The 14,186-nt window shown below is 35.9% G+C and overlaps 1 protein-coding gene across 1 annotated transcript in view; it reads right to left on the minus strand.

The window, feature by feature from the left end:
• Positions 1-14,186, minus strand: part of ELP1 (elongator acetyltransferase complex subunit 1) — a 65,921-nt gene that overhangs the window by 1,970 nt on the left and 49,765 nt on the right. Inside the window, exons 28-35 of the mRNA XM_053462046.1 lie at positions 12,957-13,158; positions 12,775-12,836; positions 2,877-2,939; positions 2,716-2,776; positions 773-886; positions 500-611; positions 271-398; positions 28-182 (exon numbers count right to left, since the gene is read on the minus strand). Coding sequence (XP_053318021.1) covers positions 28-182; positions 271-398; positions 500-611; positions 773-886; positions 2,716-2,776; positions 2,877-2,939; positions 12,775-12,836; positions 12,957-13,158 — 897 coding nt within the window. The remainder of the gene's footprint in view (positions 1-27; positions 183-270; positions 399-499; positions 612-772; positions 887-2,715; positions 2,777-2,876; positions 2,940-12,774; positions 12,837-12,956; positions 13,159-14,186) is intronic.

Raw genomic sequence — 14,186 nt, forward strand, 5'->3', positions numbered from 1 at the left:
TTCAGCACCGACAAATAATAAACTTACTGGTGTTGCAGCATTTAGATGTAAATCTGGAGTCCATATTTCTGGCATAGATGTTTCCATCAGCTTTAGTAATTCATCAAATGTCTGCTGGATTTCTCTGGCTTGCTCATCGTACATAAAGAGTATAAGCGCTTTCAAAAGGCTGTGAACTTCACCTGCATATACATTAGACTGGGTGTTTGTGGTGGCCTGAGAAAACATGGTGTTTTGACATTGCAATGGACAAAAAGTGTTTTTACTTACTTTTCAGTTTATCCACTGTGCGGATAGTTTCTCCCAGAGCTTCCAGGAGAGCCACATCTTCAAGAGGACTTCCTTCCTTTAGACTATGCTTTTTTCTTTCTGCTTTGCGCCGATTCTTTGATGATCTCCTACATAGCATTAGAAAGAAAACCAAATTAAATCTTTCAACTTTTAACGTTATACAACACCGTTTGAAGAACTCTATAAGCAAGATGGCGTTCACGCTTACGAAGAGATCCTTGAGTTGCTATGTGAGTATTTGCTACTCATGTTGCTTGTAGTCATGATGCTGCTTGTTTCTGAGAACAGGTCGGCATCTGGACCTTCTGTGACTTCTTGATCTGGAAAAACCAGAGTACAGACTAGTGAGAGATCACAAGTGAAGCTTGGTAAGAAAATGAAAATGAATACTGAGAAAATACTGATACTTTTTATAAAGATAACAGAAAATGTAAAGTTATATAGGCTACAAATAAGTGAAATCAGAACATCTAGTAAATACCTAGTAGACCTTGTCTAGCTTTCTCCTTTAGGTCTCTGACGACAGCCAAACGATGCTTGTGGCGAGTGAATAGAGACTTCTGGCCATCAAGAAACAGCATGTGATTTCTCTGGGCTGATCAAATGTACATTGAAAACATTACATTCAGAGATGTTGGCAGCAAACAAATGTACACATTTTGAAAACCGTAAAACTTGTAGGTATAATAAAATCTTAAACTGTGTTTTATGTATCATTCATATTTCATGTATGTTCTTTAAAGGATAAAGCATAAGTGTGGCTTTCAGGGGAAATCATGGCTTTATCATGGCTTTAAATACAAGTACAGTGGCAAAAACAGTAGACCCTGGTATAGAATCTGAATGGTTTTTTTATAGGCAATGGTACCCGCCAGACATGTGCTTTGGCCCAGATGCTTTATTGAGCCTGGAGCCTTTAGCTATGCAGATAAGATGAGCGTTAATGACAATATTAGGAATCCAAACTCTGTCTTAATGCAGACAATATCATTCCAACTTTGTCAAATCCACTTGACTCTGTTGGAGATTATACATCTAATACTGAGAAATCCCAAGCAATGGCTATTAACATAAATCACAGCATGAGCTTAAAAGGGACTGGAAAAACCTGGAGATCTCTTGGCCTGAAAGTGTTAATATTATAAAATCATATATTTTACCTAAATGGCCGTATCTGTTTAAAATGTTCCCCTGTGGTCATCCCTAGGACCAGATTACAGAAGGTTGAAAAGCACTTTACTGCCTATATTTGGGGCGATACAGGGTAGAAAGTAGCTTGATAGGGCTAATGGACCTATCTTTTCTTTTATAGTTCAATCGAAGAAAAGAAATTATAAGGAAAGTCAACACAATTATCATTAAAAATGTATAACTGGATACCGTAGAGTTTGTTTAGGAAAAAACAAGGGGTAGCAGAGTGTTTTTTGCCCTGTAAAGATTTTAGGCTGTGGAAGGAACTCGAGTTAAGTCAGTGTTTTTCATACCTTAGAATTAAAAAATATTTATTGTCAAAGTGGAAAATAATATCAAACAAAGAAATGAAAAAATGATTTGATAAAAAGGTGTAGAACTAGGATGATCTCTTTTTTGCTTTATTTATGTTGTTAGTTTATCAATCTCATTTTATCAAGATCTGTAAAGAAAGTTGTTTCAGTGCATGATACTTCTAAAGTTGTAATGACTTCCATGAAATGTGTTAAATGTACACTTAACTGCGCAAATTACAAAACTGGAATGTAATTAAAACATGACTTTTGTTAATTATCAATAGTATGTAAAAAGGCTGTAAACTGAATACATATTTTAAAGTAAGGCTTAAGGACTAGGAACAGATAATGTTATACTAAACAATTTCCCAGATAACTCACTAAAAATATTATTCACTCCCATATGTAATGGGTGAATAAGCCGCAGCTAGTGTGGATCAATGTATAAGGCAAAGGGTGGATTAAAATGATGCCCCCATTTAAACTATCTGATCATGAAATGCCTGAAATGAATGCTGTTAAATTACTATTAAAGGTAAAGGCTATCCATGCCTCTTTTACTGGGAAGATTTACCCCATGTATAACGAACAGTTTTCACAAGAAATGCTACTAAAACACTTAATTGCTTAATTTCCCAAAACACCATGTTATTCCCTGAATGAATTCAGTCAGAAAGGAGAAACAAGTTAGTGAACCCCAGCAATGCATTCTGTTTCCTTGTGGCGGGGTTCGGAACCAATGGCTTAGATGAGGACATACATACAACATGTCATTGAATCAACAGAGCTTCAACATCGAAAAACTTCTGAAAATACCATTTAGGTTAGCGTAGCTTTTTTGAACAGAAAAAGCAAGACAGTGGCTCCTATCGCCCATATTCTGAGAGGCAAGACAGTAAGCATTATTTGAGGCATTGTATTGTTTATTTGGACTTACCATCTAACAGTGCAGGCTTTAAGTTTGTCTCCAATATATCAAAACGACCATATTTGTGTATCTACAAATATTAAAAACATGGTCTAAGTGAAGAAAAAAAAAGAAACCCATTCATTGTCAAATACTTTCACAGCACATAGGAGCAATCAGTACAAACCTACCAAACGTAAAGCTTCTTCCCAGTGAGCCCCTTCCAAGAGCAACATGATTGCTTCTTCACAGTCCTAAGAAACAAATAATCAGTCCAGTCAAAGCTATAACTATAGCTTTATGTTACAAATGGCTATAGAGCCCTATGACTGGGATATACTTAAATGTGTAAATGTCTACTGTAAGAGGGCCCAGTCATGTTACTAGATAAGTACTGTTGTGATATTCATGTTACTTTGTTACATTATTGTTATGTGTTTTGTATCGTTGTTCATTGGCTGTTGTGCTCCTTGTCCTGATAACCCTCCCCAGAGTCCTGTAGTATCGCCAACCTGTGGTCTTAAATTTCTCAAAAAAAAAAAAAAAAAGAAGGGGGGGGTCATTTTTCTTGCTCAATTATGTAAGCATTGCCAAACACTAACTTACATCCACCAGGCAAGCCTAAATACTCCCCCTCACACACACAAATTCTAGATATGGAATTCTCCATATCCTCTGCCATCCTCTGCTGAGTTGATAGATAAGATGCAACAATAACCACCAAAGAAGGGGTAAAATAAAAATATGGGGGGGAGGAGCGATGACGTAGCACGTGAAACGTGCACGCGCGCGGCGTCGTGGAGCCCTGGGCATGAAACCCAACCCTACCTCAGCGGTATACCTCGGTCCTGCCGGTAATGTTAGTGCCGAAGCGGCACAAACGAAGTAACCGAGATCCGAGAGGAACGAGCGGTGAGGCGGTGAGGCGGCGAGGCGGAGAGGCGGCAGTATAAATTTTACCTCCGTTGAGGTCACGCTTGCGGCATATGCCGCATTGAGTTTAATCCTGGAGGCCGACATGTCTTGAAGGCCCGGGTGGCTTTTTTTTGAAAGCTTGCTGCGAACGATGGCGGCCCCCAGAAAGAGGGAAAGCCGCTGACGCCTGGAGGTGACGGCGCAGTATACAAGCTCGAGTCTATAACAGAAAGACGCCGATGGTTCCTCAAAGAGATAACCCGCGCACCAAACTAAGAATATAGCCGGACAAATGACTGCTGATTGCTGAGGCGATATATTCCTTCAGATAAGTTTTCAAATTTTTTCTAACAAATTATCTATTCAATACTATATGGCAGTATAATCAACGGATATTTATATATACTAAAATCTTTGATATACACCTCTTCAAAATTATTTCACGAACTTGAATATTAAGTTACATCAATAAGATACCTATAACATAAATCTACATGCTCAAATTACAAGACTGTTTAAGGATACAGCTATTACATGGGAGTATAACCAACGGATATATGTGCATACTAAAATCTTTGATATACACCTCTTCAAAATCATTTTATGAACTTGAATGTAAAGTTACATCAACAAGATACTTATAACATAAATCTACATGCTCCATTCACAAGATTGCTTGAGGATATAGCTATTACATGGGAGTATAACCAATGGATATATCTGCACATTAAAATCTTTGATATACATTCTGATATACACCTCCTTGAAAGTAGTGCTATACCAAGAAGATACTCCTAATACAAACCTACACAGACTTTCAGAATTAGTTAATTTTTTTTTTTTTTTTTCTTGCATTTTTGTGTGTGAACTTCAAATATTTTGCCTAAATATATAGATATATATATACACATTCCTCAGATACAGTGTTATATACACCTAAGGATCATAGGAATGTGCTGTCCTCCTTGCAATAATAAGTCTTGTAATAATCGCATACTAATTAAACATTAAATAAATTTATTCCGAAACAACTGGAATTAAAGTACAAGAGAATTTCCAAGAAGAAATAACAATGGCAACAAAAAGGGTAACTGAAAAAGCCTCAAAGAGAGAAAAGAGAGATGAAAAGAAGGATAGACCAGATAAAAGACTGTCTTTTTTTTCTCCCCAAACTTCTAAACCCGAAACGGAGAGATCAGATCCGGACTTTATGATGAATAGATCCAGCTCGGGGGAAGAGGAACAACACACCAGAAGTCTATCATCAGTAGAACTAACATCTCAAATTCAAGAACACTTGAAAATAGCGCTTGATACACAATTTGAAAGAATAAAGCAAGAAATTCATACACAGATTCAAGACTTGAAAATTGATCTTTTAGCAGTCGCTACTCGTGTAAAATCTAATGAAGAAAAAATTGAAAACCTAATGATGTTGGACTTAGGTCACCAAGATAATATCAAACAGAATAACATGAAACTTCAAATACTAGAGCAAAAACTGGCAGACATAGAAGATCACTCAAGAAATCGGAATTTAAGAATAAGGGGGATCTCAGAATCGGCTCTTAAAGAGAACTTGGAAAAATATCTCAAAGAATACTTAGCAAGTATTGGAATAAAGCAAGAAGAACATGCTCCCATATGGGAACGTTGCCACAGGACAGCAAAAGCAGCCAATTTATCTCCAGAGATTCCTCGTGACGTCCTTATCCTCTGTAGAGACTTAAATATGAAAGAAAAAATTCTGAGAGCATATAGAGAAGTATCACCGCAAGAACAATTTAATAAAATAAAGATCTTTCCGGACCTATCGTATTACACCCGTATGAAAAGAAGGCAATTTGCACAATCAACGGAAATTTTGAGACAAAATAACATCCGGTATAGATGGGCTTTCCCGGTGAAAATTATTTTGACTTATGAGTTTAAAACATGGACATTTGATACGCCGGAGAACTTAAGGAAATGGCTACAAGACCACAATATACAAAAAACTTAAAATTAGATCTGAGGTGGGGGGGGGGGCGATTGGGTCTTTTTTTTTTTTTTTTTTTTTTGCTCTTTACTACACATTTTCACACACCAACATATTAGGTGACACTATCCATGGTAACACAGCACATTATTAGTTTTTTTTTTTTTTTTTTTTTTTTTTTTTTTTTTTTTTATTGTTCTTTAGACGTAATCACTAAGCATTTGCATTTCTGCATGTTATTATTAGGTGATATTACCTACAGTACCACGACACATTATTAGTTTATATCTTAGGGATATTAACCTCACAAACAACGATTCACTATTTAGGACACACGACACATACTAATTCACTCTATAAGGTTTAAAACACCTTTATTCACTATATTAGATTAATAAATCCCAACATATAGGAATCATACAAACACACACACTATTTAACTCTTTATAGTAATTATTTTTAACCACATAACCACAATGAAAGAAGAGAGACAAGTATCACAAATATATTTATTTGATTTTTTTTTTTTTTTTTTTTTCCTCTCCCTCCCATATTGGGAATCTGCCCTGGGCTTCATATTGCCATTGAATGATGGCAAAACTATTCCACAATAACAGTATGGGGATTGATTGTGGAAGCAGGCGGTGTTATCCGGTGATACCCTACCTGCATGTATATGTTTTTTTTGTTAAGTATGTTAATGTTTATCTATATGTTGATTCTAAGTCTTTCTTATATACGTTAAACTTGATGTGTGATTTAAAGGATATTACCTATAAAAATTCAAATGGGTCTGATTAAATTTGCCACAATAAACACTCAAGGCCTTAACTCTCCTCAAAAAAGGGCTTTATTATTCCATAGATTATGGAAAGATAAAATAAATGTCTGTTTCTTACAAGAGACTCACTGGCGAATAATTGATAAAATGAATTTATGTAATCAAAGATTCCCAGTATGCATACAAGCCTCATTGAAACTACAAAAAAAGAGAGGAGTGGCTATATTATTTTCTAAAGACTTAGAAGTAAAATTTAAATATGTAGAAACAGATTTAGATGGTCGGTTTATTATAATTATTGCCGAAATAAATAATAAGATTTTTACTTTGCTCAATGTATACGCACCTAATAATGGTTCAGTAACCTATTTAACAAAACTTCTGGAAAAAACGTTAGAAATAAAACAGGGCCCACTGATTTGGATGGGAGATTTCAATTGTGTTTTAGATCCTCAGGTAGATAAAATGACATGTAAAAGATTAACTATTGACCGAAATATTTTCTCCCAAGCACGTCGATTTCAGGCATTATTAAAAAAGCACTCTCTTTATGATGTATGGAGAGTTTTTCACACAACAGAGAGAGATTATACCTGTTTCTCAAAGACGCACCTTGCATATTCAAGAATAGACTTAATCTTGGGAGACTGCACTTTAGTATCTAAAGTGAAAAATGCTAAAATACATGATATTACATGGTCAGATCACAATTTAATTACAATGGTTATAGAACAAGGAGGAGAGAAATTAAGTAATGACTGGAGACTAAATCACAATTTGATAAAAAAACTGGCAGATATTAATTATATAAAAAGATTAACACAACTTTTCTTTGTAGAAAATGATGTGGAAGGAATGTCTGCATCAAATCTCTGGTGCACCTATAAAGCAGTGATAAGGGGGCATTTCATTAAACTAGGCGCAGAGACAAAAAGAAAAGCACAAGAGAAACTTTCTGATCTGTATATTTCTTTATTTCAGCTAAATAAAATTAATAAACAAACTCCATCTAAAAGCAATACAGAGAAAATTGAGGTTTTAAGAATGAAGATAAACATTAAGCTTGTTGAACAGACTAATAAAGCCCTAATGGCATTAAAATCTAATAGATACTATAAAGGAAATAAAGCCGATAAATTATTAACGAATCAGCTAAAGAAAAAGAGAGAAAAGAAAAATATCTCTAAAATAATTCATAATGGCAAGACCTATATGGCCCCAGATGAAATAGGTCAAGTATTTAATAATTCCTTTAGGACTCTATATAATTTACCAGACAATACAGCAGAGTCTGATCTACAGGACTATTTTTTAAACAGATCTTTCCCTAAACTTTCTAAAGAATCTTTAGTTAGTTTAAATAATAACATTGCTCTAGAGGAGATTCAGAACGAAATAAGAGGGCTAAAAGAAAATAAATCCCCAGGGCCAGATGGCTTTGATGCTAGCTTTTATAAAACCTTTATAGAGGAAATCTCACCCTATTTAGTAAGAGTTTTCAATGAATGTATAGAAAAAGGAGTTCTCCCAGAAGAACTCCTTCGAGGTAATATAATCCCAATTTTAAAAATAAACAAGAACCCAGAAGATCTAACTAGCTACAGGCCCATATCACTTCTCAATCTAGATGCTAAGATTTATGCTGGAGTGCTTGCGAAAAGATTGAGCGTAGTCCTTCCACAATTAATACATGCAGATCAAGTTGGTTTTATCAAGGGACGGTCAGCGGTTAGCCACGTGAGAGCTTTAGCGGGTATCTTTGAAGAGAACCCGATAATAACTACACCCCAACTGACCCTGTCGCTAGATGCGGAGAAAGCCTTCGACAGGGTCAGCTGGAGATTTATGGCCGAAACACTCAAAGCCTTTGGATTTCATGGAAGAATTCATCAGGCAATAATGGCCCTGTATAATAAACCTATGGGCAAAGTAGTGGGTCCGGGTATTAAATCGTTATGGTTTCCTTTCACTAATGGCACACGTCAGGGCTGCCCTCTATCTCCACTCCTTTACGTTTTAGCCTTGGAGCCACTTGCAAGGGATATTAGAGCGGATCAAAACATTAAGGGATGTGGAAAAGAGGGCACACAAAAAATAAAACTATATGCAGATGACATTTTACTGACGGTTAAAGACCCATTAATATCAGTTAAACACATTATGAAATGGATAGATCAATATAGTTATGTATCTAATTATAAGTTAAATATTGATAAATCGATTGCCCTTGCGTATAACCTTGATAGTACTCAAAAGCAACAAATCGAAACATTAGGTTTTAAATGGGCTGAAAACTCTCTTACCTATTTAGGAATAAAAATTAACAAAATACCAAAATCTTGGATGGAGATTAATCTCCTCCCTCTAATTAAAGATATGAATGCCTCTTTTAAAAGCTGGCGAGGATTATTTATTTCATGGTGGGGCAGATTAAATGTAGTTAACTCATATATCTTGCCAAAATTTATATATATATTTAGGATGATTCCACACATGGTCCCTACAAGCTGGTTAGATTTAATCCAGCAATACATTAACAAATTCATATGGGGACCTAAAAAACCTAGGTTAAAATGGCAAATAATGGCAAAAAAGAAGAGTAATGGTGGCTTAGGACTCCCCCTCGTGAGAGAATATGCTCAAGCCGCCTTGTTTACACATGCTATTCAGACACAAAATAATAAAGCGCCACAGGAATTTTGGTATAGAGAAGAATTCCCAAAGAAATACCCTCATAAAGAACTACAGTCTTTGTTCTGGATCTCCTCTATGAAAGCTATAGAATACACCGAATCAGGAACTAGCCTAGCTCTTCAACATCTTGTAAGAAATTGGCATTGGGTTAAAGCTAAACTTGGACTTGCGAATCTGATAATAACTAGCCTCCCACTAACTATAATAGAACATACGAATGAAAATCTAAAGCTTTCCAGTTGGAAACAAAAGGGTATAATATTAATAAGCGATTTAATGCAGGGAGATACACCTAAGACTTTTAACCAACTTCAATCAGAATTTAATCTCCCAATAGAGGAATGCTTTAGGTATTTAAGGGTTAAGAGCTATCTCTTAGACTCCTTACCTCAAAATACGGATTTAACAGTATATAACTTGTTCAAACAAGTAGTAGAAGGAGAGGATAGCAAGAAACTACTGACAAAAGCCCTAAATCTGATCAGACTATGTAAAAAAGATTATATTTCTCCAGCACTAGCAAAATGGGAGAAAGACTTGGATATTAAAATCAAACCTGAAGATTGGAACAAAGCCTTAAATACCACTTATAAAAATATACATTGTTTAAATTTAAACGAGTTACAATTTAAAATTATGTATAGGTGGTACTTGGTTCCTACTATCTTAGTAAAAATGTTCCCTAATAATCTCCCAAATTGCTGGCGTTGTGGTGCAGAAAGGGGAGATATGCTTCATATTTGGTGGAACTGTAATCCAATTCGAAAACTTTGGCAACAGATTTCACATAAATTAGTCCAGGCATTTGGGAAACAGTGGAAATTAACGCCCGAAAGAGCGTTACTCCATTTAAATCTGCCAAATAATGGAAAAAACAATATAATATTCCTTCTTCATTTATTAACGGCAACCAAAATAGTGATTGCTAGAAATTGGAGATCCTCGGCTCCAATTTTATGGACTAAAATAAAAACTCAGTTAATACATCAATGCCATATGGAAAAAGGAATATCAGTTCAATTTCTTTGGAATCCTGAAAGATATAAGCTATGGGAAGGGTGGATAGACTCAGTGAATGATGGTAAATTTGACCCTGAAAATGAAAGAAACTTATTTAGATAACTCCTTAAAAATCACACACTTTTGAGTTTTGTTTTCCCGTTGATAATAAACCTGGTAAAGACAAATAGAATCAATTGTAAGTCCTGTACGTCTATGTGATGTTATATTTTTGTTGTCTTCTTTAAATGCAGAAGTGATAAATGTTTATTTTTTCTTATGTATAATATTTCTGGATATCATGATGTTAAGATGATTAGACCTCAAGTTGTTATCTATTACTCTGCATTTTTGTTTAATAAAAAAAAAAAAAAAAAAAAAAAAAAAAAAAAAAAAAAATAAAAACAGCATGAACAAAAGACAATATAGCCTACAGTGTTGGAAGAACCTATGTAGATCACGTGTTAACTCAGGGGAGGCATCAACCAGTTCTGCCCAAGATGTTGTTCAGAATATCATGAAATAAGGATCAAATGGAGATGTCTTTCTGGCATGGCACCACAAAACAATATTGTAAATAAACCTTCTTGTGGTATTTCAGGAGGATATCACCTACTGGCTCAGAGACACCCTCCTGAATGAAAAGCTCCCTTTCAGAAGCCATGGGGTTAATGACAGGCTTACTGGATCTGGATGGTTACTGAACCTTTCATCAGAAGGTTTGGGAAAGAGGGAGATCAGAGACAGCCTCAAAAAATCAGACTCTCTGAGGCCAGACGGGAGGCAACCAATGTGACATTTTCTACTTCATGATTCCCTTCTTTACTCTGGAGGGAAAGGAAGGAAATATTATAATGACAGAATGTTTAAACCCCCTGGAAAGCCTTCTGGATTTAGAGAGAAAAAAAACAAGGAAGCTTAAAAGTTTATTTCCATCTGGTCTCTCTGGGCAGCTCCATCTTTGAGGACTTTGTAAAGAATCTGGGATATAACACTGACCAATAAGCAGAGCTTTTATCTGTAGATGAATTCTTCCCTTGGCATTTGAGATCCCCACCAAGAGAAAACGATGCAAATCTGGGTATATAGAAATATGCAGACATTAATCCATTAAACCATGAATAATCTTTGAGAATGAACATCCAAGTTTTTGGACAGTCCCAATTTAGAATTTTATGTGCTGCACAAAATTATTCAAACAGTGATCCTGGGTTGCTCTGAGGCTTGTGGAATGGCAAAATTCTGCTCCCATATACATCCTTTGGAAATGGAACTAGGACCAGCTCATCCTGGAAGGAAAAAGGTTTCCTTCAAATTTGCACTGACAATCTTGACCCACAGAAACATAGGACATTGTAATGAAAGGCACTATCCCGTAGCCCTGGGCAATAATGTTTAAAACTCAGTGGTCTTACCCAGTCTTGGAGAAAATGCAGCAAACAAGTCCCAACCATGTTTGCCATCAGAATTTACAAAACAATGTATGGCTGTAGGCCTGGTCTCTTGCCCATCCGCAAACATCTTTTTCTGCACAGAATCCCCAAGAGGAGTCATTCTAGAAGCCAAAACTCGTCTCCAGTGGTTCTTTCCAGAATTCTTTTCTGTATATTCTTCCATGTTTGACAGTTGAAAAGAGTGACTTGCACACAGGAAAAGATTTCAACTTTCTGGAATACCAGTAAAAAGGATCTTCTGACTATAACTCTAATTTCAGAGCCGCATAGTATCACAGAGGTTATGTTCATCAGTAAGAAAGAATAACATTCTTCCCTAATGGTACACTCTTCTTCAGAAGAGAGCTTCATACAAGAGAATATCAGGATCTGAAGAGGATTTAAGTTCTTCTTGTCCCACAGAAGAATAGGAATGCTGTGACGTAGATGATCCAGCCTGATATGTAGGAATGCAGACTGTAACTCAGAGTTCATCCACTGTATAAAATATGCAAATTCCTTTGACCTCAAAACATGCTGAACAAAGGAATCTTTTAGAATCCCGAAAACGGTAATTGTTGGTGGAACAGGCAGCGTGCTTCGTCTTGGCAGAAGCTTTATGAAGTGTATCATCATGTGCTCTTTACAATGACTTCGGTTTGGCCAACAACTTTGAAATTAAGACGCAAACTTAACAAGACCACCAGAAGAACCAGAGCCTACTTGGCAATGGGTAGAGAATAGCCAAACTGGAGAATACAATTAAAGGAACACATGAAAACACTTAACCGGATTATAAATGAATTTTACAAAAGTTAAAAACTCTCCTCCGGACAAACTGTGCCTGCGTCTCCATTGCCAGACCTCACAGGGAAACCCTGCATGCGCGCGCGCACACACACACACACACACACACACACACACACACAGCTAGCTAGACCAGTGCTTTTAGCCGCAACAACTACCCACTACAGTTCCCACGATCAGAGAAGGCTTTTAAGAACAAAAGTGGGAATCATGCCCCAATTAAGGGGGAAGACTGAAGACTCTCTTCCTACCTGGCAGGGCAAGAAAAACACATTTGGGGGGCGTGGAAGGAATAATCTCATCTGTTATTGCTGCCAAAGATGGCAAGGGAATTTAGTATTTTTACAAATGCTACAGCTGTTTTTATGAAATGTATTCACAGATTTTCTCTGAATGAAAGGAGCAAGCATGCTTCACCACAGATAGCCACATTAACTTTCAACAATCAGAAGCTTGCTATTAGAAAGCCAAAATAAATGTACCTCTGCATACTGCTCTAAAAGTGCTGCTGCATCTGCATATTTCCTCTGTTCAGCAAGTTTACCTGGGTATAAAATGGAATTGCAGCATATAAATTAAAAGGAAACAATACTTGTTTTTTTTTAATAAAATCCTGCTCTTTAATTCTGTAAGACATTCTCCATCGCTATTTTCCACTACTCACCGGCCACATTTCTTGCCAAGTCAGCCATTTTGTTCTTTGTGTAATGGAGATGAGAGGCCATGCACATTACTTGCTGCCAGCTGTTACATGCAAGAAAAGCTTCCAGAGCCTTGTCATGACTGCCGCAGCGAGCAAAGATGAGACCAGCTTCTTCATACTGATGTTTCGAAATCAAGTAATCTCCATATGCATCACTGATTGCCTACAAAAAGCCAGTTAATGTGTTAAAGTTTTGGTACAACTATGCAAAACACATTTAATACGTTTCTCTTTGAAATCACTGTGCTACACCATCAGAATGAACACATTTCATACATTATATAAATACATCAAATGTATTTTACATAAATATAAAATAGATAAACGCACTCATTAATAAGAACAAGTATAAACACATACCTTATTAATCTACATTTCCCTCCCACACTACTTTCAGCTCTTGCCAGAAAGAAATGACCAAAAACCAAGTGCCTTTTTGATCTTATAATAAACTGGGTTGATTCTTACTTTCTTAACATAAAAAGACTTGAGGGTGGTGTGATATAGGCCTAAACAATCACAAAAACTCACTAACATGAAAAGTAGAACAAAGAATAATCACCAGAACACATCTCAGCATTTCAAACTCTTACAGCGTTTACACGTAATGTCCTTTTGGACATTATACTATCCCTAGGGTTTTTTGCAGCGGTGGGAAGATTATATGTTATCTGACACATTCACAGCTTTTCTTCAAATTAGGTTTGTTTTTTATATAGATAACTTTGCAAATTGTACTAATATATTTTTGTAATGTTCACAAATATTATATAAGGATGTATTGTACTAATTATTCCAAGTGTGGTAATACACAGTAAGTTATAATTGACAAGTTGTTATCTTGTAAATGTATTAACCCCTTAAGGACAGAGATGATTTTTTTTGTACCCTTTGTGACAATGGCTCAAGTTTAGCTGTAATTTGCTCATTTATTGTACCCACAGAAGTTATACCGTATTTGCTCAAATATAAGACTATATAATCTATTTAGAACCTAAATAGATTCTAACATTTGTCCTGAGTTTAGAAATACCCAATGTTTTTATGTTTTGTTCCAAGTTATAAGGCAATAAATACAAGTAGCCTACTGCCATTTTAAAACCATTAGTTAGAATCTGGTCATACTGCCCTAATATCCTATTTGGGACATTTTGTGAGGTGCGCATTTTTCAAATTCTGGCCAGAAGTACT

Source organism: Spea bombifrons, chromosome 1 (genome assembly GCF_027358695.1).
Source record: "Spea bombifrons isolate aSpeBom1 chromosome 1, aSpeBom1.2.pri, whole genome shotgun sequence".
Classification (NCBI taxonomy): Eukaryota; Metazoa; Chordata; class Amphibia; order Anura; family Pelobatidae; genus Spea; species Spea bombifrons.